Genomic DNA, 26,799 nt, shown 5'->3' with positions numbered 1-26,799 from the left:
TAGCAAATAAAATCATCATTATCCTACATTATCCTTGAGACAAAAACCGCAAAAGTAGTCATTAGATTCGAGGTAAGGTCATTTTTAAGCCGCGGCTATTTCCTGAGCTGCAGCCACCTCGCTATTCCGGCCAAGCTGCATGGTCCCAAGGCCTGACCGGATTAACGAGAGTCTACTGTACACCGGTATGAACAGTCTAATGGCCAAGGTGCCTTTTTAATTAAAATCATGGTTGAACTTCCGGTCTTCCTGAGCTCTGCGGTTTTTGACTTCCAGTTTCTACTTCAACTTTGAGTGGTCCTGACGTCCTCTACAGCTATGCTAACAATTTCTAACAAGCACAGAGCTCTTTAGTAGCCTTTCTACATTCTAATGATACCCACCAATTAACAGCTTAAGCCTGTTTCTTGTGTGTGTCCTGATTCTTCCACAGCATACATTTTCAGACACAAAATTAGTGCACGTGTTCATGCTGTGCAAAAATCCAGTTCCCAGCATTATTTTGCTTAAATTTTTTGAAGATCTGTGGACCAATGCCCATCATTTATTTAACAAAAAAAATCTGGCTGTTCCCACATATATTCATAAATTTACAGCTGATTTTTACAAGGCCATGTGGTCATCCTGAGGTCCACTGAATCAACTTTGCTGCGAATAATTATTATTATTTACAAGGTGAATTGAAACAAATTATGCAAATTATGGCATGTCAAATGCATTAAAATAGGTCATTAATGAGTCAGCATAGAGCCACAAGAGGGAGCGGAGCTGATGTGCGACCCGCTATTTCAAGTGTTCACCAAGGGCAGCCTTGTCAACCATGCATCCTCTGCAAACGAGGTAATATGTCGAAGTATTTCCATCCAAAGTCATGGAAGGATGGCTCACTTCTCAAGAAGCTTCAAGAATTTGAACCAGCTCTTGGCATCAATCCAGATAGCTGCATTTGCAGAAATTGCCGGCAAGATGTGAGTTCCATTGGCGAGAGTAGTTTTGTACCTAGATGGAGAAAAATAAATGATGAGAATGAAAAAGAGCAACAGTGTTATGTTTCAGAATGCAATGAATGTGAATGCAAAAGTACCACATTAGCTGATAGAGCAACACTATGCTCATTGTTTGATATGAATATAGAACGCATTGAAACACCAAGAGGTACTGATGGCATACCTCTTTGTACATACCACTACGGCGTCCTATATCGAAAATTGAACCCGTCCCACCTCAAATGCAAAACGTGTAGTAAACACATATCAGACTTTACAAAAAGCCGAGTTGTCTCAGAGCCTGACATAATAGAGGCGTTCCTCTCAGAGAACACTGTCACTAGTAGTAATGAGAGCATATCATCTAGTGACCGAGTGTGTTTTACGTGCTACAAATCCCATCTCTATTTACTGAAGCGACTAAAGGGGTCAGTCAAAAGCACAGACTCTGACCTTCAATTGCTACTTGATAAGATTGAATCCGATATACCCATATTATCTAATGTCAGAACATCGGATGAGGTCCTATCATACGTATCTAGTCTGTCAGCCATACATGTTGGCAAAGCGATTTTGAAACAAACAGCTCTGTTATTGCCTGAAGTGTATGAGACATTTAAGATTAAACTATCAAAAATGGCTTCAGAGATGAACATCACTGTTGACTTTCCAAACTCAATTTGGCTAAGAAGTGAGCTCTCAAATATGCTAGAACATCATATGGCTTACAAATGCTCAGTGATGAGGATAGGTACGATTCTGTACCGCCATGGAGGAGACATTTTCTATGCCCTCAGTGTTGCTCTAGGTCACTGCAGACGTCACGAAACAAAAGACAAATTGTCTGAGGTATGCCTCACTCTAAATGAAAAATGTCACAAGTCAATTAATGAATTGATTGAACAAGATTCTGGACAGCCACATAATATAGAGAGCATTGACATTAACAAGTTCATTAATAAACTTGATCCAGACATTTGGAGAGCTATTTCATTGCTAACCAAACCTCTCTCAAAGAAAGCCATAAAGAACACGTCACAAGTACGAACTATTCGGAGGTTCTTTTGTGTGTGTGTACTGTTTTTCACTATCAACAACCAGTGTTCCTTCCCAATACATACCCTATTGACAGAAGCAATTGAAACATGTGGAGGCTCTATACGCTTGGTTAGGATGTTCAATCGCTTAGGCATTTGTGCAAGCTCTGAAACTGCTTTGAGGTATGTTCAATACCGTATTGAGAAACGAGCGAGTGAGGGAATAATGAAAAGCTACCCAAGTAACTGTTTTATGATCGCATCAGCCGATAATATTGACTATATACACCATTATGCCAGAGTATATTGTGGAAAACAGCAGTTAAGTTGGCATGGCACAACAGTACAAATCGCCCAACCCAAGCCACTAACACTAACTACCAATACAGACTTAATTGGGAACCGCATGCTCACAAAGAGAGTATATTCAACAAGATCACCAATTAAGTCCCCTCAACCGAAAAAACTTAGAAGGAGCAGAACAGGAGCGATCAGAGCCCTATCGGCAAGCGAGGAAAGTTCCAATACAATCTACACCCATGTACAGAGTACTGAAACAACACCGCTAAGCATGAATGACTTTGGGCTGAAACTTAACGAAGAGAGTGCCCTAAAAAAATTTCAAAATATTGCTGGTAACTATATTCTGCTGAAAGTTGCTTGTACAGCACATGCCACACCATTGATCGACTTCCAGGCCTATTTCAGTCTATCTAGCAATATATGCAGTGTAGAAAGGTCCAACATAATCTATTACAACGTTCTAGATCAAAAATGTGACGATAACGAGACTGTGCTTAGTATTATAAACGACCTGTACAACAAATTCATTGCTACAAAGAAACAAGCACTAATTTTCCTAGAAGGGGATCAAGTAACATATGCCCGCATACAATCTCTTAAGGCAGAGTATGGGAGTGATTTAGCATGGCTCATTCCATTCCCAGGAGATTGGCATATTCTCAAGAATTACCAAGAGGTACTGGTCAAAATCTACTTTGATGCAGGCCTAGTGGATATTGGGAAGTGTAGTGGGTACAACACCCCCAATTCCATCACCTCTAACTTTAAGAGGACTCACCATTTTCTAATGGAAGCGTGGGAATCCATGTATCGGCTCCTGTTCTCCATTTTCTTGGAGAAGGGGAATGTCCCAACAGATTTTCTTCACACCGCATCAGAAATGGTCCAAAATCTTCCTCCTTCTGAAACCCAAGAAAGTGCCCTGAGGAACATCAACCAGTTGCTGGAAGACCTGCAAGAGAAATGCAATGTACTTCAACTATTTGACGAGTACATCCAGAAGAGAGAGTCGGAAAACAAAACAGTGAAGTTTTGGATTGAATTCATATTCAGAACCTGTGTGGGATACATAGCACTCTACTGTGCTGTGAGAACTGGTCAATGGGACTTAAGAATGGCTGCTATTAAATTAATGGTGCCAATTTTCACTGCATTTGATCGACCCAGGTACCAGCAATTGATTCCTCAACACATAAGAGATATGTATAACTTACCAGGTGATGTTCGTGCAAATCTCGAAAAAGGTGGTTTCACTGTGAGTCTTCTTGGTAGGCCAGGCCACTCAATAGGAATCGATGAGGCACATGAGATGTGCATTAATCGTGAATGCAAGGAGTTCGTTAGCAGACCGTCTGCTGAAACTATCACCAGAATCTCACTCTTCTTACCTATCAGAGCAGAAGCAATGAAAAACATTGAGCAACAGCTTTTTAAGAAGCAAAAGATTGATATAACACCAATCAAATCACTGTATGCTACTAGCAATGACAACGAGAGCAGAAAGTTGGAAGGAAACATTAAGAAACAAGTGAACAAGTTAGAGTCATGTAGCCTTGTCACAAGCACCTGTAACGATGCTCTATGTCACCTTTTCAATAAAAAACAACTAACTCCCCAACAAGAACATGACCTCATCAATTTTAGATCCATAGGGGAAACAGAGTATAGGAACCGTGTGCAGTACTACATCTTGAAAACTCCTAGTGTCAAACCACCAAAACACCGAAAGAGACTTTTAACATTTACAGAAAAACTCGGACGACGAAAAAAGGGCTCAGAAATCGAAAGAGAGAGAAAGATTCAGATAGAATTATGGAAAAGGAGAGTTGCACATGCTACAATCACAGGAACAAACCTAAGCAAAAGTTATGAGCAGTGCTTGGAACTACCCAGAGCGATTGCAAACATTGATGGCACACCAACTAAAGGAGCCAAGTCAAACACTACCAATGTGCTACAAAAACGGTATGAGAAGGCAAATGCTGCTATTATTGCATCGTCATTAAAACCTGGATGGATACCAGATGCTGTCATAATCGAGGGAATGTTTTTGATAAATATTACACCATGGAGTGCACATAAAAACATAGGTGATTATGCCGACTTTTTAATCCGACAGCATATCTATCCATACTTTAGAAGTAGATCACAGGAAGTACACTTACTTTTCGACGATCCTGAGTGTGTCCAGCTAAGTCCCAAATATTTTGAACGACTGCATCGCGACAAGACAGCACACTTGAATGACGATCACCAGTGCACAACTTTTGCAGCAGACATGGTGATCCCTCCTATGTGGAGAAAAAATATTTTGAGTTGTAGATTATGCAAGAGAAACCTTGTTACTTTTCTCTCAACTTACTTCTTGAAGAAAGTGCAGCGCAAGCTAGCTCTACAACAAAAATTTGTTACAGCTGGAGGGTTCAGCAGTAATCTGCAAAACAAATGCCTGTTTGTAACTGGATCCACACCACAACCACAAGTTGACGATTCTCTATATTGTAATGCAGAAGAGTCAGACACGAGAATTTGGTTACATGTAATCAATTCTGTAGGCACTAGGAAGCTTGTACTCAGTCCTGATACAGATGTGTATCACGTAGGCTTACCACTGGTTGCTGGAACACAGCTTGAATGTAATGTTCGACTGAGCCTGTTCAACTCAACAGAGCATCGATTCCTAGACATACAGGCACTCCTCACAGCGTTCGAGAATGATCCTAGTCTCGCTGCAATTGAACAACTACCAGCAGTTATGCAGATGCTATACATAAGTACAGGATGTGATTTCGTTTCATTTTTTAACGGAATAGGAAAGGCAACATTTATGGCTACACTGTTTGAATATTCACAATTTATCTGCGATAGTACTGCTCAAACTCCAGGAATGCTATCTCAACCAGACGCTGATGGATTCCTCTCCTTCATTAGGCTGGTTGGATGTGCTTACTTCAGAAAGCACAAATCAGTATTTCTACCTTCATTCCCAACACCAATGTCACTATTTAACTCACTTCTTGATAGCAAACAGCATGCCCAAGTACACCACAGTGCATGGCTTTCTCTGATGAGGGAGAAAATCTGGCTCCGTATAAAGTATGAAGAAGAAATGATCCCCTCCTATGACGCACTTGACAGACATTGGAAACGGTCCTGTTGGGTACAATGTGTGTGGAGTCAAGCAACTTCCAACAATATCACTTACCCAGTACTAGACGGAAACGGATGGAAACAGGTTGACACAAGTACATTGGCCATCGACTGGGACAGTGAGAGCAATGTTTCGGTGATCAGAGACAGAGTCACCTTGCTTCAAAAGGGATGTGGTTGCAAAACAGGCTGCCAAACAAATCGTTGCAAGTGCAGAAGAGACAAGCATGATTGTGGTCCTGGATGCAAATGTCAAGGGTGCACAAATGTACCTCAAACTTCTCAGACCAGTCACGAACTTAACCTCGACCAAGAGAGCTCTTCAGAATCTGAAGATGAATTTGGCGATTCTGAGGTAGACGATATAATGCGAGATGTTTTTGGAGACAACAGAGACACCGATAACGAATCTGCAGAAGAGACAGAGGATATGGACTTAGACTAATACGAATCGTGGAACTCTGTACATACAAAATGAGCAATTACACACCTACTTTTTATGAAGGTATAACTTTTTATGCGTATTAGATCACAAATTATAAAATGTATTAATGTAATACTCAACCTATGCTGTCTAAGCCTGACAAACATGACCTGCTAAAATTACTGGGAACTGGGTTTTTGCACAGCTACAAAAACACTAGTACAAAACCACAAAGTACAGTATACAATACTCAAGAAAGAATATCTTTTCCCCTACTTACCTTCAAGAGCTAGGAGTTGTACCATTACAATCATGAAGAGTTAGATGTTTTTACTACCTCTCTTTCTCTTTGAAATGATCGCACCGCTCCCAAAAAAAGTGAGCTAAAGAAACTAGAACTTTCTAACAAATTTCTTCCTGTTCAATATTATGATGTAATGCGAAATGCATATTTAACTAAAACACGTACAAGTAGGTACGGTGGCTATCCAACTGTGAACTAATTTTTTGATAGAGCTATAAATTGAATGAACCTCCCACAAGAGGATAACCTCTGAAAAGAGGACAAAGCTGATTAACGAGAGTCTACTGTAGGTGAACACAAAACGTAAGTGATAGCTCAGAAACTTAGAACGATCTGTTTAACATATTGAGCATTTCCACTGTTCACGGATGTCATGCATGTTGGTCAATCCTCACGCAATTAATGTGGAACCAACGTGGACAGTAATCACACCCCACCCAATTCTCCTCGTCTCCTGCCTGCTGGCACTGCTGACAAATGTTTGTGTCGATTTTTTTGTTGATCTTTTTGTTCATGCGTCTGCGTTTCACCACAGGGGTGGTACTGTGTCTCCCCTTCATCCGTTTGCTGCGCTTCAACACAGGAGTATTGTCTTCAGTGCAAAGTGTAAGAGCACGCTTTAGTTGTTTTGTCACGGCTTTACCACTGCTCGCTGAATCTCTGTTCGTACCACTGTCTGATGGAGGGGTCTCTACAGCTACCACAGGAGGAGTTGTACTGCTGTTTGATGGAGGGATCTCTATACCACGTGAGGAGTGTCTGATGATGGAGGGGTCTCTACCAAAGGAGGAGTTGTACTGCTGTTTGATGGAGGGGTCTCTACCACATGAGGAGTGTCTGATGATGGAGGGGTCTCTCTTTCCACACTGGTTTCCTTTGAAGGAGTCTGACTGTCCCCGCCCCAAATGCCACTGGAGTCCTTGTCAACTTCCTCTAGCTGAACACACCTCTTCTCCATGTATAGCTATAAAAGGACACAAAATTGTATGATTATAATTATATGCATGCTGCATATACTATCTATGCTCGGAATAATTTTAGCATGAATATTGATGAATGTTATAATTATTATAATTACGTACACCAGCTTCCAACTTTTTGAGAAAAGACTCGTCAAAGCTGGACTGGTAGATCTGCGAGCACTTCTTTTGCTTAGCATGCATGGATGCTAGCTAGATGGAATCGTAGTCCTGTCAGTTGTTTTGTTTAGGAACCATTGGGGATTGACAGTGTTCAAAGGGAAGTTGGCAATTCTCTTCTGAAAGTCTTGCATAGTGATTGAGATCTGTTTGTCACTAAGTGCAGCACAGAGCTCCCGTACAATTACTTCACTACTCGACTACTTCACTACCCAACTACTTCACTACTCGACTACTTCACTACTCGACTACTTCACTACCCAACTACTTCACTACCTAACTACTTCACTACCCAACTATACCCAACTACTTCACTACTTCACTACCCAACTACCCCATTATATACCCAACTACTTCACTACCCAACTACTTCACTACCCAACTACTTCACTACTCGACTACTTCACTACCCAACTACTTCACTACCTAACTACTTCACTACCCAACTATACCCAACTACTTCACTACTTCACTACCCCACTATATACCCAACTACTTCACTACCCACTGGCAACTACCCAACTACTTCACTACCCAACTACCTATAGCTACTGCACTACCCAACTACTTGACTACTGCACTACCCAACTACTTCACTATACCTAACTACTTCACTACCCAACTGCTTCACTACCCAACTACTTCACTACTTGACTACCCAACTATACCCGACTACTTCACTACCCGACTATATACTTCACTATACTTGACTACCCAACTACTCGACTACTTCACTATACCCAACTACTTCACTATACCCAACTACCCAATTACTTGACTATACCCAACTACTTGACTATACCCAACTACTTGACTATACTTCACTACTAATGGATATTCTCGTTCACTTTTGTGACATTTATATTCGCGTACTATCGTATATACCAGTCAGTATCCCGTTTATCAATTTGGAATGGCTACTGCATTTTTGTTAGACAGTGCTATAGCTGATGCTCTATCTTCCCTGAAACTTGGAGATCTTATTCTAAAGTCAGAGCAAGTAAAGGCTATAAAGCTGCTTTCTCAAGGTCATGATGTCTTTGTGTGGTTCCCGACTGGCTATGGCAAATCCATATGCTATCAAGTGCTCCCATTTGTGTTTGATAGGCTGCTAGGTAGATCTGAATCTCCAAGCGTTGATCAGAGTGTTGTGCTGGTAGTGTCGCCGTTGGTTTCTCTGATGGTGGACCAAGTGAAGAGTTTGCGAGCTAAAGGAGTTGGTGCTGCCATTATCAGCTCCAACAGAGGGATAGACCGTAGCCTGGTGGCTACTGACTGTGGTATTGGCAGTGGGAGCTATAGGATTCTTTACTCAGCCCCTGAGGCTCTATAGTTGGTGATCATGGTTCGAGTTGGACCAAAGTGTTACTGTCTCCTCCTGTCTGCAACACTTTGGTTGCTATTGCTGTAGACGAGGCTCATTGTGTTTACAAATGGTAAGAAAATAATTATACATGTATAGTGCTTTAATTAGTATACGTCACGATTACAAACCACACACACACATACACCACAATAGGAGTTCTGATTTCCGTCCCTGTTATGGTTGTATTTGTGACTTGAGAGCCTATGCTCCACCGGGTACGCCGATGCTTGCAGCCACTGCAACAGTAACAGAGAAGATGAGAAGGCAGATTGTCGGAACTCTTGACATGCGAGGGTGCGAATTTGTTAATGTGTCTCCCAATAAGCCCAATATATTTTACTCTATGGAGAAGAAGAAGTGGATCTGTGACATAGAGGCAAAGACTTGTCGTTTTAGTGTCTGATTTGTTGGCCAATAACATCAAGGCAATTCGTACGATTGTGTATTGTCAGTCGCTCGATACCTGTGCCAACCTATACATTCACTTTCACTCGAAGCTTGGTGATGCTATCTATTTCCCTACTGGTGCTGATAACACAAGTGACAACAGATTGTTTGGTATGTTTCATGCAAAGACGGATGACTACAACAAGTCTGTTATATTGAGCAGTTTGTCTCACCCACAAGGAACTGTGAGAGTAGTGTTCGCTACTATGGCCCTCGGTATGGGTGTGAACTTTAAGGATTTGACTTCTATTGTCCACTATGGAGCTCCAAGATCACTTGAAGACTACTTTCAAGAAAGTGGTCGGGCTGGAAGAGGAGGAGAATTGTCCACGTCTACCATATACTGGTCACCATCAGATGTCCCCAATAGGAAAAACAAAAGTAATCCTCGTAATATTGAGCTGGACATTGTAAGGGGGTATTTACTGACAACGGAGTGCAGGCGGCAACATTTGCTCCAATATTTTGATCCCAGTTTAATGGCTCCAAGCGATCAGAGTTTTTGTTGTGACAATTGTGAGGCCAAACATCTTCATGAATGTGGTAAGTATTAGTAGTGTATGTGTGTGTACACGTATTTATAACTCCGATTCATCACTTTCCGACGCATTACTGCCTGTGCCATCGTCTCCATTATCTTGTTCGTCACTGTGTTGATTACATGTATATTGTCTAGTCTTTTCTAATATCCATGTCTCCAGGCGTTGACGATTGAGAGAGGTCAGAGGACTTGCAGAAAAACTTGGAAAATTAGCGTGACTTCTATCACTTTTAATTTTGAGGATATCACAGGATTGAACCACAGTAGCAATTGAGAGGACATCGTCACGATTCGATGACGTTGTGTGAGACGTAGACTCTGGATGTATCCCTGTGAGTTTATCAAATGTTTCAGCGATTGATGACAAGGTAGTGACACATCTAGCAGCCCTAGTACTAGATTGTTCTTTAAAGTTGGAACCCATTATCTCCTTAAACAGATGGTTGATATGTTCATTATACAGATCACATGGGATGTTGTTACCTTCCCCTCCACGTGTGTTCACAAAACGACCCCATGTGAGCTGGTGGACTAAGTCAGGTGGCAGAGAAGCAAGTTGAAATTGAAGCTTAAGCGATTCGAGTGCGTACTTCGTATTCCTATTCGCAAAGAAGTGGAGCATTAAGATTTTCCAACATCTTAGCATTCGTAGTCCATCACCTTCGTGCCAACCATCGTAGAACTCTGAAACAAGAGCAGCAAAGTGACAAAGAACATGCGCATAATTGTTGACACCATCACTACTGTCATTAAGGGGCTGTCCAAGAATCGCTTCTGGTACTATAGTCCACTTGTCAACAATTGCACTGGCAACGTCTGAAAGTTTGACTTTAACCTTAGCTCCAGTGCTGTCAAGTGGAAAGTCATCTACACTCTTTATGCCAAGTTCCAAACGAGCAGCTTCCACTAGATGCCCATAAAACGCTGTAAGAAGACCATCTAAGCATGCGTGGAGATTCTTCTTTGGTTTGTTTGCGTCAGGGAGTCGACCGATCTTGTGCAGTAGGTGTCGAAGTGTGCCGTGATCTCTTGGGCTGGTCTTAAAGAGGTGTTTCCAAACAAGCTGCAATGGTGAGATGTATTATAAACGGTATACTTATGTGTGTAGTATACGTACAGTAACATAGTTACAGTAAGATACGTACGTACCTCAGCCAAACCTACCGGTTACCTGCAGTTTTATGTACATGTAACATTAGGATGCGTATGTCTATTTTATTCTATTAAAGTAACACCCTATAGGTCACATTACTAGCCATGCAGTCCATACCATCAAGAAATTGAGGAGACAGTGCCAATCTGCTATACATGGCTCTAGGTGATCGAGACGACCAGAGGGCGTGTTAGAGCAAATAACGTGTCTTTTGCTTCCGTCCTGCCTCTCCTTCGTGAGTAGGTCACCCACCGACAAACATGTGTTAGCGCTGTCTCCTAGGTAAGAAATCATTTCTCTCATGATATCGATCATGTCCGTTGTTTTTGTCTCACACTTGTGTAGGACATCCAGTACCACAACTCCTGATTTCTCTTTCATTTCCTTGCTGTGGGCATGCTGAATGTGAGCCACTACTCTTCGTTTTTGAGGCTTAAAAACTTCAATGTAGTCAGCGAGAACCCTTGAGACAATCACTTGCAAGTTGGACCTCAGAGCATCTATATCTGCTTGATTTGGCAGGAAGTAGGATACCGCAATCTTGGTTAAATCAGGGGGAATGAAGTCAAAGATGGGAGGTGGAGGATCAACTCTGGCTCGTACAGCAAGTAAGCTGTACATGTGTACTAATGTGCTTCTGTGGTCTGTTCTTATGTCTCGCACTCCCACTGTCTTGTCCACGTTGTCACCTACAAATTCAAATATTATTCCCTCGTTGACCCATTTCTCAATTGGTGCCTTGTGTTGCTCACTTATGCCGGTGATTAGTTTCATCACTGCTGTGTAACTGATAGTTACATTCATGTGGTTTAGTCTTGTAAGCACCTGTGTAATTATAAGTTGGCTTTTACAATCAGCAAGACAATGCACACACACACGCACACTACTGACACTCGATATCTAATATCCGTGTGTGCATATAATTATACCAACCTTTTTTTGTACATTAGAATTGAACAAAACGAGTGAGAGAAAGGTCTGGAGCCCTGTCATGTGCTGATTTCGTTCTTTCAAGACGAGAGCAACAGCCATGCACATGCCGGGATAATGCTGACTTGTGCATTTCACAGTGTTCCTCTTGTCAGACCTGGTTACAACAGTCCATAGAAGCTGGTATAGGGTTGGACACTTTGTCTGAAGCTCTGTTATGCAGTTACTGTATGAGAACAACTCTCTCTCAAACAATAGAAACCTCCGGAAAAGTGACAGTGGTGGTGTTGTTTTGCACATGTTGCTACACTCGTCGTCCAACACTCTAGCAACACGGATCAGTACTTCCTTTTTGAGAGAAGGTTCGGCCATCACAGCCTCAGCTACAGAGGGACAGTTACAAGTTGCTATTGCCTGCACAACCTTGTGCAAGTTTTCATCCACCACGCTCTTCACTGGGCCTATCGTGATCTGTAAGTTATAATAAGTATCTATTAATAGAATTTATTTTTAGGTATTACAGTACTTTTCCACCACCCCCTTTAGTTTTTTGCTCGCAAGCTGTTGCATGCCCTCTCTTTTTAATACGCCCTTGGTATAGTACTTTGTCATGTATTTTACATAGTGTATTGCTTACCATTACACTGGATATGTCAACATCTGTTTGACTACCAACAGTGCGAACAGGAAGTACTTCTAACACAGGAGACGACTGGCTACAAGTATCTTCGGGACCACAACGCTCACCTGTTATGTAACAAATTTTTTCAATTATGTATATGTATTATTATGTATAGTGTACGTGCATGTATGTATTAATAGAGTGCCTACTTTGTATAGGAGCAAAGACCAATCTCTTTCCAGCTGTTCCAACAGTGCTCCTCTTTGCTAACGGGCGAGACTGGACAGTGTGAGGTGAGGCTTCATTCCCACTTGTGTCCTTAGGTCTTTTTTTACCTGCCCTACTTACAGGACTGGAGTGTATCTGCTTATTCAAGCGTTGTTTCTGGTAGCTCTGTCGTGCAAGACACTTAAAGGCCTCAAGAGAATCAACCTTTCTCAAGCAAGATCTGCACAAGTATACTCGGATAGTCCATCAGATTGAAGAACTGGAAGGTTCAGCAGCCTGCTAAGCCTTCCTGCAAAATCTACCTTGAGGCATTCAGTGCTAAATACCACCCTGAAGTTATGCTGGGACACTATTACTGTGCTGCAGCACAATCTGCAACTCTCTACTTCAGACATAATATACTATTATGCACAACCATGTGCAACTTGTATACTGTGAATTTTCGTGTACAACACCTGTATGATGATTATTTTTACGCGGAGATACCGCGGTAATCGACGCATGCGCAGACAACTAGTACCAGGCCTAGTTGTTCGCCTAACCGTTAGTACCAGGCCTAGTTGTTCGCCTAACCGTTATAAAAGCGAAAACTCGGCCTGGGACCGAGGCTAAGTCAGACTATCTATAATAAATTTATGGTGTCAGACAAAGAGCGGTGAAACTTCGAAATAGTGCAATTTTTAAAATGACAATATTCATTCATTAAAATGTTCATGGATTATGAAATGAGAGATACAAAGAGAGAAAAGGCTAAATAAACTATCTGTCCAGCCAGTTCCTTGATGTGGCCTTTCCCTGCAGAGATAGAACAGTTTGAACATGAGTCAAAATAATTGAAACACGGGCAAACCCACTGCCAATCCTATGTAAAACCTACTGGTTTTACTAATACAGCAGTTTGCTATTAAATAGATCTATACCTATAAACAGTGTAACGGTGCAGTTAGTTCAGGTACTACGCACTGACTGACGTTTTGATACTTTCCACCAGTTTTGTCAGTTGTGTCTCGCTGTCTTCTGCCACTAGAGAGACATACTCAACCTCCTTCACTATCTCCGTCACAGGAGCACCTCCAGGTACATCTTCCCATCCCTTCTCGCACACCACTGGGAACATACGCTTGCGAAGAGCTTCTGCTTCGTACAACTCTCCATTGCAGTAGACAGACCTCATGTAGCGTTTAGTGAGTACACAGATAAAGGCTTTGCAAGTTTTGATAGCGGAGGCAATCTCAGATCGCCATCTGTCCCCAGGACGAACGCCATCTCTGTCTACAAACACGGTGAGGCCTTCTTGTTCCAGTGGAGGACGCAAAAGAGTGTCCACTGTGCGCATAGTTCCAACCTCACGGCTGTAGCTGATGAAGACGTCGTATTCCTGAGATGCCGGGAAATCTGTGAACATAGGAAAATTCAATGATCACCATTAATAACTATTTATATCACATACTTGGTGGAACTGTGAGCAATTCCCTATAGAACTCTTTTCGTTTCTCTTCAATCACATCCTTGACAAATGTAAGGAAGTGTTTGTTCCCACTGTTTTTTATTGCTGTCACTAAGTCGGTAAAAGCATCCAATGTGGTTTTTGGCTCTTTGACGTCGACAATGATCATATCCATGAGTTTCTCAGCACCGTCTTCATGATGGATGATTGTCTGGCATTGGCTGTTAGTCAGTTCTCCACTCTGACGTAAGTATTTAGCTACATCTTGGATGCATGCAGAGAGCTTCTCTGTCAGCTCCACTCTGCAGCTACAGATGGCTTTGTATTCAGGGGTACCAGTAGTCATCTGCTGTGAGGGGGGGGGGATATTGAAATGTGTAATGCTGACTCTGTGCACTTCAACACACCTTAGCTAACACACAAAGCTAATTATTGAAGATTCTTGCAATGGTTCTTGAGCTCAGCAGGGAAAAACCCCTACATTCCTCCACACATTTCCCCAAACTCACTTCCACCCCCATCCTAGCCTCCTTCGCAGGCCTTCCTTTTTCAGTTATAATTTTGTTTCTGTTGTTTGTCACAATATTAACACCGAACGGGAATAATTGGAGGAGCAAAGAAAGAAAAAAGAAAGCCACTAAGAAAAAGGAAGGCCTGCCCCGCTAAGTCTTGTGATCTGCTACTGACGTAGCCAAATTTAATTGAGCGTGGGCAAGAGTAAACCGCAATATCTGTCCTCCCACACACTGTGACACAGTACTAGGAGCGTATTTACCAGGAACTAGAGGCAAAGCAGTGTGAAGCTACAGAACAGTATGTAGAAGTTAGCTCTACAACATGAAGCAAGAAAGGCTAGAGTACTACTGTTTCTGATAATAGCCCTTGACAAAAGGACCTGGGCAAAGAAGAAACCTATCCCAGATCCTGGACAACTCACAGCAATACTTGCCAAAATTGAAAAATCCTACAGATCCCTTCATGTCATCAGAAGGAATGTTTTAGTCCAAGTCATATAAAGAAGAAGAAGCTATATATAGATTGCCCTGGCACAATCACACTATCCAAACTAGAAGCAAGGGCAACCAATTTTATCCTCGGATAATTACAGTAGAACTACAGCAGAACTACAGACTACAAGACTCGCCTTATCAAACTCAATGTGCTCCCACTCTCAAGACCTCAGGTTCGACCTAGTCGAGTGTCTCAAATTACAGCAGACTGAGTGCTTATCTGCAGGTATTATTTCCGTATCCACTATATATAGAGCTGGTTCTACTGCCACAAAGTTTCCAAAAGGAGCAGAACCTCTAAAACTACTACAATAGGATTGCACGACTATGGAATTGACTGGACCCTATCGATCTACAATCTATTACGGACTAAGGGAAAATTCGACATTGGTGCTCGTGCCCCTGTGAAAACTGTCTCATGCACACAAATTAGTATGGTTTAGTCTCACTCTGTCAGTACTCATGAGATCACAACTTTGCAACATTGTCATGTCATTCTGTTTCTAGACTAGACTACTGCTTAATAATAATAATAATAACTCAAGCCTCTCAATTTGAGGCTTGAGGATAGGCTCAAAGATAGACCTTTAGTCTTCAGACTTCACTATGCTAGTATTAAAGTCTGCAATGCCATATATGCGTAGGCATCCTGTGGCTTTGTTGCCTGTCAGGCTCCGCCCATCTACTGAAAGCCCACGCTTATTTTCACTGTGCCACCACTGTGCCACCGTCACGCGACTTAGCGAGGCAGGCTCTCCTTTTTCTTAACGGTTCGTTCTTTCTTTCTTTGTTCCTCCAATTCTTACCGTATTTTATCTTATTGACCGTGTAACAAAGAACAGAAAAAGGAGAGGCTGCGAAGGAGGCTACCCCCATCCCACAATGATGACATGTACAGAGACATGTCTGAATATTACTGATATACTAGAGTTCCTTGATTAAAGATACAAGGGTAATTTCCAAACAACAAAACTGGCATGTACATTCAACATCTAACTGAGAGAAAGAAATATGGGCTCCACATTGTCAAATAATCCAGAATTAGATCTTAATACTATTGCTTGAGGCAGCTTTGCCCAAGCTTTTCCTTCTATGCAGGCAGCGGATTTAGCATCAGCTCTGCTGTCGATTGTTTCTGTATAGCTCTGTGTGTGTGCATGTGTGTTTGATTGAAGGGTATATATAACAAAATAAGGTAGGGGGTGGGCAAAGATTGTCAATCGTAGTAAAAATGATTTTCAGTGGGCTTTCTAACTCAATAAGGTACAAACTAAGGTTTGGTATCATTCAAACGAGCTGCTAATAATAGCAAACAAATACTCACCTTTATATAAGTACTCAAACTTGGTCAGCAATTCTCTTTCTTCAGTTCTAGCTACTAACATATTATCTAGAAAGGCCCTGCTTGAGTGTTGCTGGTGAGAGCTTCAGATATCAAATACTTAATCATAGCTAGGAGGCAACCAGATATCATTTGCTCGCCATGCATAGGTTAATTCTATCGCATCGACATATACATTGTCAAAACAGGATAAGTGTTTTTATAGGATTTCCTGAGATTCGACTTGTTGAGCAACGTACAGTATGTAATGAGAGGTGCAATAACACACTCTTGTTGCAGTTTGACCTCAAAGATCCAGTGTGCCAATATATACCATATTGGACAGTTGATGGTGCTGAGTGCCGCGGCTACGTCACTATACACTGAGCCAATATATCCCATGTGGCAGTCGTGGAGGTGTCACAACTATTACTTGTATGATCATATCCCAACATTAGAACGCTAATAAAAAATTTACTAACATCTATAAATTATACCGTACAGCAGGAAATGTTCGTGAGGTCTGTTTTTCAAGGGCAGAGCAGTTAACACGAAAATTAAAACTGGGAGAAACTCCCACGCACTAGTATTTCACGCTATTGGTGGGTGTGGTTTCTTTATTACAATTCTTCTGAGACCAAAATATAGCGAAAGTTTGCATGCACTCGCAAACATTTCCCGCTATAATTATGGTACTATAATGATTAGGACACCAAACAACACACCTTGAGAGTTTGCACTGGTAGCATTATCTTCTGACCAGCTACTCCTGAGCATTCTCCTATAGCAAGGAGTCACTCACTAATGAAGATGTAATGCAATAATAAGCTGATCTAAGTGATCCCCTACCAAGAACAATAGAAAAGGGTCACTAAAGTAGAAAGCTAGGGGTTATACACACGCACGCACACAGTGAATAGTAAACTCCAGGTAAGGTTTGGTTCTATTCAATAATCAGAACACTGAACAACACACCTTGAGAAGATATTGACCGTGTGCGTTTTGCACTGGATGTCTCCCCAGCTGTCTTCTGACCAGCTGCTCCTGAGTATTCTCCTATAGCAATGAGTCACTCACTAATGATGCAATAATAAGCTGATCAAAGTGATCCCCTACCAGGAACAATAGTCACTAAAGTAGAAAGCTAGGGGTTATAGACACACACAGTGAATAGTAAGACTCTAGGAATAGGGTACAAACTTGGTATGGTTTTGGTTCCATTCAAATACTGCTAATGATCATGGAGGGCACCTAATAACACCTTGAGGAGATATTGACTGTGGGCGTTTTGCACTGGACGTCTCCCCAGCTGACAGTCTTCTCTTCTGATCAGCTGCTCCTGAGCATTCTCCTAGCAATGATTCACTCACTGATGAAGGATGTAATGCGAAAATGTAAGCGTTATAGTTATAATAATTATACGTAAGTGATTGGTAAGAAGCACATAAGCAGAAGGTCGACACATGTACGTACAGAACTTACTGAGTGTATCTTTGTAGAGAGCTCTATAGACAGTGAGGACCACTTTCCCAGCCTCCTTCACCTCACACTGGTAGTAGTCCAGGTCCTCCTCACTCACACTCTGGAAGGTGAGCTTACGGTGATGAGTTGAAAGCTGTGTGTCGTCATCTCCCACTTTGCTCCAATTGAAAGAGAATGTCTTCAGAGACTGTCCCTTTATGAACCGGAAAACTTCCAAGCTAGCACTCTGACCAATGGAGACAGTCTGCACGAATGAAATATAAAACACAAAACATTTAAATATAAATAACCTACCTTACCCAACCAAACTTGTTGGTCTTTCGTTGGTGTCACTGGATTACTACCACAAAGAAACTGTACCCAGAAATCTTCGGTAAGAGCGCACAAATTATCTCGGCTGGACTTGTGATCAGGGCAGGGACATTGGAACGCAATTTGAGGAACCAAGTGTGGGTAAAGGCTTTTGAGAGTGTAGAGCATCACTGAGAGAACATAAGTGCAAAGGTCATGAAGAGACATGCGACCACCAGGATTGCAGACAACTCGAATTTCGTAGCATTGATCGTGTGCTAGTAGAGTCACCTTGTTTGTTTTGGCGACGAGAAAAGATACACAATTTCGCTTGACACCATCTTCCACAAACTCCCAAGTAAATCCAAGGATTCCATGAGGGCCTTGGGAAACTAGTCGAGTGATCAGAACACAAAAAACTCCTGTTGGAACGTAACCACAGCTGAATGTGATGAGCAGTGGCTCTGGGTTGTTGGCGTCTGGTGGAGGTGGGTTGGTCAGCTCGTCTTGTGAAGCACACTCTAAGATAGCCGACATAAAATAGGTGATTCGACACTTGCTTGGGTCATTAACATCTTTGTGAATGATTTCAGAGAGAAGGTTAAGATGTTGAAGAAGTGATATAAGATTCTTGGTTGGGATAAGTTCATTATTTCCTGACTTTTTGCAATACATTTCGATAGTTTTAGCTGAATATTGCCCCTTTCTAAACAGTTTTTTTTCATCCTCAGTGAAAGCACCTCCAAAACGAAGCACACACAAAGAAGGTAGAATCAGCTCACTGATGCTATCGAAAAGAACTTGAAGGGAGCAGATTACATGATTCTTCAGCCAGTTTTTCTTATCATTCAAAACGCTTGTGTAATGCATGATAGTGCCAACGCAGTCATGAAGATACCGCAGACAAAATGTCGTTTCATTTTCATCCATTTCAAGTTTCTTCCCTAACTCTAAACAATCTTCAATACTGGCAATCTTGTATTCCCTTCGGAGAATGAGTCCAAATAAAAGCCATTTTGGTCTAATCGGCAACGAAGCATTCTTGAAGCGTGTTTGAAAGATTTCACTTAACACTTTACGAAGTGGGCCTATGTCCGACTGCTCAGTTCCATGGTAGTTGTCTACGGTAAATAGATTTGAATCAGTAGCGTCAGGACTAATCATTATTTTATCAAACTGTTCTTTTACAATGTCATTTAAATCTTTGCTTTTTTTTTTGATTTCCTTCTCTGGATGCTCCAGCTTATCTTTGTGAGTGCCTATCAGCGCAGCCAAGGGACTAACTTGTTGGAATAATTTAAGCTTCTCGCTAAATCCATCAACTTTATCGGTCTTGAATGAACAGGTCACCTGAGGGTTACTATGTATGCTACTGATGGAAGAAAGGATTTGAGACACTGTTTCTTTGACTGTATGTATAGCGTCATAGGGAGTGATTTTTTTGCCTTTGCGACTAAAATGGATTTTGTACGGCTCGTTTAGCTCTTTGCTCAAGTCTAAGAAGACGAGATACATGGCAGGACCAGTGCTCAGAGCTGGGAGCATTTCTAAAAAGCCTGGCTGACCTCCGATATCATTAATATTTAAAAATGTGCCCAAAGCCTTGAAAAGGGTAGAATAGTCTCCACTTTTGATCAATTTTTGGAATCGACTGATACCATCATTAATTCTTTGATTTTTGCAAGTCTTTGTTTCTCCATCTGAAGTATCGAGTTTATCAACTTGTGAAACAACGTTCTCTACAGAAATGAGCTTGTGGGATTCATCTTGTTGAACATGTGACTGTTCTCTGGAAGGTTTGGGTGGAGTAGTGTGTTCTTCACTTAGTTGTTCACTGAGGGGTGTGTCCAGCGGTCCACACAAATAGTTGAACAAAAGTTGGGCTTCATTGTCGACGTTATTGGAAGATAGCCACTCAGCTGTGTCGTCACCAACAAAAGCAAACGCTTGAATACAGTTAGCGAGTAGCGTACTTTGAATGTTTGATTTGTCTCCTGCTGAATGAATATTCTCAAATGTTTTTAGGAGACGGCTTAGAGTGGTCGTCTTGCCCACATAAGGTGGGCCAACAAGAAACAGTTTCAAGTAGCGAAGGTCGATGGTGCCAGCAGCTGTCATTAAATCCTTGAGTATCTCGAGATATCGCTGCTGCTCTTTAGCAACTATGAAAAAAAATTAATGCAATGAATGTGCGCTATCAGGGTGTCATACAGGGGGGGAAAGGGGGGATACCCCCCCAGCTCCAATTTCCCCCCCATTTTTTGCATTCAGGTACTAATTGTATGACTGAGTGTCCTATTATAACAGGGTATTGAAATAACAGTTGACCCTTTTTTTAGCAAAATGTTCTGGTTACTTTTCTTATTTCCCTCTCTACTTTAAAATCCTGTATGATGCCCTGGCTATGCCAGGAGCAAAGTACAGAAGGAGCGTATAACTGTGCATGAGTTCGGAAATCGCATCTCGTGTGTTTTCCTAAACGCCGCATTGCCTTATATGAAAAGTGTGAAAGTACTGTGTACATAAATTACAGACTGCAGTCAGCCTGTGAATATCATTACGAACAGATTTTGTATGTAGTGCAGCAGTAGGAGAGCTAGGTTGAGCCAGAAAGAGCTAAAATGAATAGCTAGGTCTTTGATGGATGTTGGTACACATCATGGAAGAGACTGTCATCGGTGAGGTATAGAAAATTCTAAAAGAAGAGCATATATATATCAATTACTTTGTGAAGAGAAAGTTTGCTAGACCTAGACTAACACATACTAGGTGTTTTGTTTTTGCAGTAGGGAGTCTTACTGGGGTTCTTAGAAGAGGGATCTAGAGCCTTACTACCAGGCCTATAGCTAGCTAGCTAGCTGTAGTTTTCATTTTTATTGACCTATGCTTGCATGGTAAAAGTGCACCGTCAGCTCAACTAGCACTCGCCCACAGATGATTATCACCCACTTAGCGGTTTTGCATACAAGGTCATGCTTTGCAAACTTGCACGAGATGCGATTCCCGAGGTAAGACGCTCCTTCTGTAATGTGCTCCTGGCTATGCTAATATGTTTTGCTTTCTCAAAAGTATAGAAGAGGCAATTCCATGCGCAGAAAAAAGGGTGTATCTGCAATAGCTAGGTTAAAGTTCGCAATGGCTGCTGCAACTTCTGGCAGTACAGTTTGCAGTTCTTTTTCGGACTCTTGTAGTTAAAATTATAGTTTGTAAATCCACGAATCAAAACCCTACACACACAAATTGTTTGAGGCACTTATTTTCGTGGAAGTGCCTCTAAAAGCATTATTTTTGTTGATTTTGGCCAAATGATGTAGCTAAGTGGACCTAATTTTTGTGGAGAGTTTCTGATCAATCTCTATAAACAGCGAAAATTTCGCGTCTTGGAAATTTCGCGCTATACGGTACTTAAATTAAGTGAATGGCATACAACCCTCAGGCAATTTAGACATGGAATACTAGATACGTACTTTCTTGTAGCCTTGTCTTGAGATTCCCTGCGTCCTCAGCATATCCTTTCTCAGCAAGCATTTGTTGAGCTTCTTCAAGAGTGATGCCTTGACCAGTAGCAATGATGTCATCAATGTTCACTCCTGTCCCCTCGATAAGCTTCTGTAGAGCATCAATCTCATCTTGTGTTAGAGGTGTGTCCTCCGACAGTTGTGTCGCGGCTTTGTTCACCAACCCTACATAAACCATGGGAGATGGGGGGCGTGGCCTGTCAATCCTATGCATATTGCTGACACTGAGACCGGGAGAGGTGTGGGAGTCTGGTTCTGCCACATGCACTGGCTCTACAGATAAGCGCTTGGGCTTCTGCACAATCTGGAGTTGTAATTCCTGCCTCTTCATCTCTTGTAATTTAGCCTGTATATAAGAATTAAAATAGCCAGTGGCCCACAATAAATGTAAATGATATTGTAGATTATATCCTGTTGCTATGTTGTTGCCAAGTGCAATATGCAGCATAATGCACTGCTGAAAGTCATATTGCACTGACCGCAAAGTCATAATGCACTAACCACAAAACGCCCCTCTGGCACATTAGACAGACAATTAATTATCATGAGAAATAACAAGTATCAAAGTATAGCCATGCAGGAATGTTCAGCACTGCTGGACTGGACTCTGGAGCTTCTTCTTTGCAACCTTATACCATGCATGTTTTAAAATTGTTCAAGGTTCATTTTGTGGAAGAGTCTGTGTTTATAGATACTACTATCTATATGCTGTGTTCCTGGACCTAGTTCTCGACCTCGTGATGCATGCCAATTCTGTTTCACCATAGCACTAGAAGCGGCTCTTTTTACTGGGGCTTGAGCTGTTTTGCAGCAGTGTAGAGGCGAGCTTCTTGGCTTGACCGCGGAGGGCTGTTGAGCAGAAGTTACACTGAGATCGAGAGTAGTGGGGTGGGGCTGTTTCTTCGCAGCATGCAGTAAGTGGGGTGGGGCTGTTTCTTTGCAGCAGTAGTGGGGTGGGGCTGTTTTGCAGTGCTTTCAGCGTTGGATTTTGTGTCAAGCCATTCGTCGGTCATGCCAATCTAATACGCTGCATATACTGGCGTCTAGAAGAGAGAAGAGATGGAGCTGTGTCTAGAGTTGTCTTTGTCATCTTTTTGTGCAGTTTATATTGTGTTACTAAGACAGTGTTATGTTGCTATGCCCTCAAGATATAAACTAGTTATAACACGGGCACAAGGGATGTATGGAATATATTGCACTGAAGCACGAGGGCGTAACTAAAAAGAAGTAGCTTATTAATTAACAATAACATACAGTCTGCCCTAAAACCCTAAATGCTGTAAGAAGAAAATGCTACAAGTTGCCTCATGAATAAAAATAAGAGCTATCTAAGTTGAAATAATTATGACAGTTTAACATACGATAAACACGAATTTGGGTCAAACTAGCATAAATTTACAATGTGTAAATGATTGCGGAAAGTTCAACTTTTTGAGCAAGCTGTTCACCGACATAGCAAGCTAAAAATTGGTTAAACGATCTAAATAGCAACATATTCATGCCATACAAATGTACAGAGTTACAAAGCAGTTGCACAAAGTTTGACATTAATACACAACTTGGCAATAGCATAGAACACATCATGAATGACCGCAAGCCTTCTAGCTGGCTTCAAAGCATACTAGTTGATACTTTAGGTGATTCCTTTCACATCTGGAGATATGCAGCCATGAGATCCACCAACCACAGAGACTATTATTCAGAATGAGCTAACTGTGTGGAAGATGTTCACCCTAAGGATCTATAACTTGCTGAGTCAATACATGGTAATTTATCTCCTAGTAACAAGTTCTAGGTCAAGGTCAATGGTATGTGTGTCATGAGCTTTATAAATCCAGAAAAAAATCACCCTTCACTACAATCTGGTACAGTAAATGTTGAGTTTTGAGTGTCATCATTATGATACTTGTGTCTTGTCTTGCAATACTGAAAAACTTGGGGGTCTTTAATAGGACAGACTGATAGCTTTTGACACTGTATGCACATGCGATACGCATGCATATTAATTTTATTTTGGCTTAGACACATTATAGAATATACTAATAGATAGACACTGTTTCGGAGGTATCTATGTATTATTTAGAACACACCTAGCCAAGATTAAGTGTTTTAATCTGCGTGCCGAGGATGGCCTCGAGGTTAACGTGGTGCTCGAGGCGCAGCCGAGTGCATTACGTAACCGAGAGGCCATCCGAGTGCACCAGATTAAAACACGTGACTTAGCTAGGTGTGTTCTAAAGGATTTAGTGCTGTCACGTGAGCTCTAGCCTCGTGGCAGCTAGATCTAGCTACATTTTAAATCAGTTGCTGGTGGCTAGCTAGCTAGCTAGACGTAATAGCAAGTTTTAGTAGGTTTGTAGACCCAGTAACTGATGCAAAGGAGAAGGAGATACGATCTAAAGCTATCTGGACTGACTGGGCATGTTCTCGACTTATTTCTCCTGCTGACCAACAGTCCCGATCCCACTACTGGATATGCCTCCAGCTGATCTGGCTTACTGGATGGGAAACTTTGTGCGCAAACTATATGGCAATGAGTATCTGGTTTGCTCTTTTGGAAAGCTATGATATTCGAAGCACCTTTGATGAAACGATTATATGGATCTGGCTTAGGTACAGGTATGTACATCTTCGAAGCAAGCTGAGCCTATTTCTTCAGACGAAAAAACGATGCTATGATCAAGTCAGCAATTTGGTACACATGAAACAAGTCGAAACAATAACATTCAACTTTCTAATACTTTTCAGCTTTGCTTGTGTACATATTCAATCTGCTTGTATTATTATTATAATTATGATGACATTCAGATTCAATCTGCTTGTATTATGGTTGTTTGATAAAAAGTGTGCATTAACAAACCAACTTAAAGCACACTTAACCAACTTAAAGCACACGTAAGTGTGGATTAAGTTATTTAATCCATGGTCACCTGACTGCTTTCAGATAAGCTGATTGGCTGGAGATCATGTGATCAGCACTAAGGGATCATAATACAGGAAGAGAGGGATGACAAAAGCATGATTTCGATTGTTGTGAAGTAGCATACCTCCTGCTACTATAAATAGCTAGATCTGCCTACTAAGTAGTGTACTGTGAAGCATGTGCAAATTGAATTGAGCAGCAAAATTCTTATACTGACAAGTAAGACAATCGTTTGTCTCTTTGCTATTTTTTCCAATGTTGAAGTAGGCAGCCTCGATTGGGAAACACGGATGGCTATTCGAGGCGCTTTTGTTGCCAATCCCTTTCTTCCTGTATCTATGATGGGATTTAGAAGCCCAAAGGCACTGATTTAGTATCCCGAGCGTAGCGAGGGTACTACAAGTGGCTGAGGGCTTCAAAATCACATGGACACTGGTCGATAAACAGTGTCTAGATACTAGTGCGCATGCGCAAACCTTGACTACATACAAGTACTTTGCTTGACAATGGGATGCTAAGTAAGTTACAGGTACTAGATACCTAGACTCGCAAGCCACTCCCTTTTCTCTGATTGGACGGGGGCGGGAGAAAAGGGACTGGTGACTCTGGGACACATTTTGTGTCTCTACCAGAATTTGGGTAGAGATTATTCATTGATTTTTCCACGTGATCCAAAAATTGCGTGAGGTTAAGTAGAATTGCGTAGCCTGCAAAAGTGATCGCGGGCTTCTTAGCTACAGTTTAAGAATGGATGCTAGTGCTAGAAAAGAGAAGATGATGGAGTAATAACATCATCAGGCATTCAGCTAGGATATAGTCATCTAAGACACCAGCAGAGATTAGCTTGTTTTAGTTTTACGTGATGAGAACTGGCAGCCGAAAGTCATTGGTTGCCTAAAGCTTTTAATAACCTGTACAATACAAGACAGATAATGGCAGACGGCAGCAGTTGAATTGAGAGTAGTCAGACTTGTACAAGCTGTCTTAAATCGCTGCCACTCCTCGGTTCAAAGAAGGACTGCCAAGATTTCTACGTTCATCAGCTGTTCCATGCTAATCCACAAGTTGTGGCACAACAGACACTGGTACAAGGATCTATAAAATCAAAAGGCTGGCTAGATAGATCTGTATACTTGTCTTCTGTGTGTCTTTAGCTTTTGACGCATCAGAATAAATTGGATAATTTGCACGTGACATTAATATTTAATAGCATTCCTGATTTACACAAGCTGTAGCCCAGAGTCACCAGTCCCTTTTCTCCCGCCCCCGTCCAATCAGAGAAAAGGGAGTGGCTTGCGAGTCTACTAGATACCGTACTACTAGAATATTTTGCGGGTGAAAAACCTTTGCGAATGAGCCAAATTAGCAGAAAATTTGACCCTTTGCGATCTAATTATTGCGTTCTGGCAAGGATCGCGTGTAATAATTTAGGTTTTGCGGATTTTATTGTTGCGAATTGATCGACCATCACAAAGTTCGATGCTCGCAAAACATTCTAGTAATACGGTATACTAAGTCCCTAGTATACCTCCTCTAAGCCACTTTCCCATGTACTTCCCACCACAGGCATAGATACAGTAGGAAATCTATGATCCCACGTAGATCTTATCCATCTAGTCGTCTAGTGTCTAATAACAAGCGAGGGGTTATTTTCAACGGCAACGTTCACCTTTTTTTGAAATTCCCTCTCTCTTTCGGCATCTTGTTCTTCAAGTGCTGTAAAGTTACTCCTCATGTCCATCGAAAGATACTGAAATGAGGTTATGGAGTCCAGTGCTTCTGCAAAAAAGATAAATGTCTTAGGACATGTTTTGGTCCTTTGCAGCATCGAGTTCAGCAGTATAGATGCTCGAGAAGGTTCCCCAATGCCTACGTTATCAGCTACACTCTTAGTGTGTGGAGAGATGAGTCCTTTAGCGAATACTTCATTGACAACATCCGACAGACCAGCTTGAATACCAGTGTGCAAAGTGCTGTACATTTGTTGAAAGACTCTGTATTCAACGTTCAGTCGTAAAACACCTTCGTGTTCGTCCATTGTAAGTTCCTGGAAATGAGATCTAGACAGTAAACTGTGTGCGGTGACCTTGCGAGCTTAGCTACTTTGTAAAAATGAACACCAAAAACTATTACATGTATATGTACAGCTAGCTACAAATAGGGAATCTCCCACAATA

General features: G+C 41.6%; 4 protein-coding genes across 13 annotated transcripts in view; 2 read left to right on the top strand and 2 right to left on the bottom strand.

The window, feature by feature from the left end:
* Nucleotides 1–26,799, top strand: part of LOC135347803 (uncharacterized) — a gene marked incomplete in the record, with an annotated part of 825,189 nt that overhangs the window by 402,350 nt on the left and 396,040 nt on the right.
* LOC135347795 (uncharacterized) lies at nucleotides 29–6,066 on the top strand. The gene has a single exon (XM_064545847.1). It carries the CDS (start codon nucleotides 735–737, stop codon nucleotides 5,919–5,921), a length of 5,187 nt encoding a protein of 1,728 aa, XP_064401917.1. The 5' UTR covers nucleotides 29–734; the 3' UTR covers nucleotides 5,922–6,066.
* Nucleotides 3,103–12,638, bottom strand: LOC135347849 (uncharacterized). Its single transcript, XM_064545943.1, has 13 exons — nucleotides 12,612–12,638; nucleotides 12,418–12,527; nucleotides 11,784–12,251; nucleotides 10,968–11,675; nucleotides 7,287–10,760; nucleotides 6,181–7,168; nucleotides 5,532–5,886; nucleotides 5,341–5,479; nucleotides 4,936–5,055; nucleotides 4,689–4,820; nucleotides 4,492–4,617; nucleotides 3,541–3,714; nucleotides 3,103–3,278 (listed from the first exon to the last, which is right to left on the bottom strand). Exons 2-5 carry the CDS (start codon nucleotides 12,418–12,420, stop codon nucleotides 9,735–9,737), a joined length of 2,205 nt encoding a protein of 734 aa, XP_064402013.1. The 5' UTR covers nucleotides 12,421–12,527; nucleotides 12,612–12,638; the 3' UTR covers nucleotides 3,103–3,278; nucleotides 3,541–3,714; nucleotides 4,492–4,617; nucleotides 4,689–4,820; nucleotides 4,936–5,055; nucleotides 5,341–5,479; nucleotides 5,532–5,886; nucleotides 6,181–7,168; nucleotides 7,287–9,734.
* On the bottom strand, nucleotides 13,287–26,781 carry LOC135347799 (uncharacterized). 10 transcript variants are annotated; one of them, XM_064545856.1, is made up of 9 exons: nucleotides 26,292–26,763; nucleotides 21,649–22,045; nucleotides 18,185–20,343; nucleotides 17,891–18,134; nucleotides 17,670–17,759; nucleotides 17,384–17,464; nucleotides 17,134–17,189; nucleotides 14,081–14,426; nucleotides 13,287–14,025 (listed from the first exon to the last, which is right to left on the bottom strand). In XM_064545856.1, exons 1-9 carry the CDS (start codon nucleotides 26,658–26,660, stop codon nucleotides 13,586–13,588), a joined length of 4,182 nt encoding a protein of 1,393 aa, XP_064401926.1. In that variant the 5' UTR covers nucleotides 26,661–26,763; the 3' UTR covers nucleotides 13,287–13,585. The 10 variants fall into 10 exon arrangements, with proteins under 10 accessions (XP_064401926.1, XP_064401924.1, XP_064401925.1 ...); XM_064545854.1 differs by having other exon boundaries at nucleotides 17,670–17,777; nucleotides 26,292–26,762; XM_064545855.1 differs by having other exon boundaries at nucleotides 14,081–14,423; nucleotides 17,670–17,777; nucleotides 26,292–26,762.

This window comes from Halichondria panicea, chromosome 14, assembly GCF_963675165.1.
Source record: "Halichondria panicea chromosome 14, odHalPani1.1, whole genome shotgun sequence".
Taxonomy (NCBI): domain Eukaryota; kingdom Metazoa; phylum Porifera; class Demospongiae; order Suberitida; family Halichondriidae; genus Halichondria; species Halichondria panicea.
This window is presented reverse-complemented; position numbering and strand designations above follow the sequence as displayed.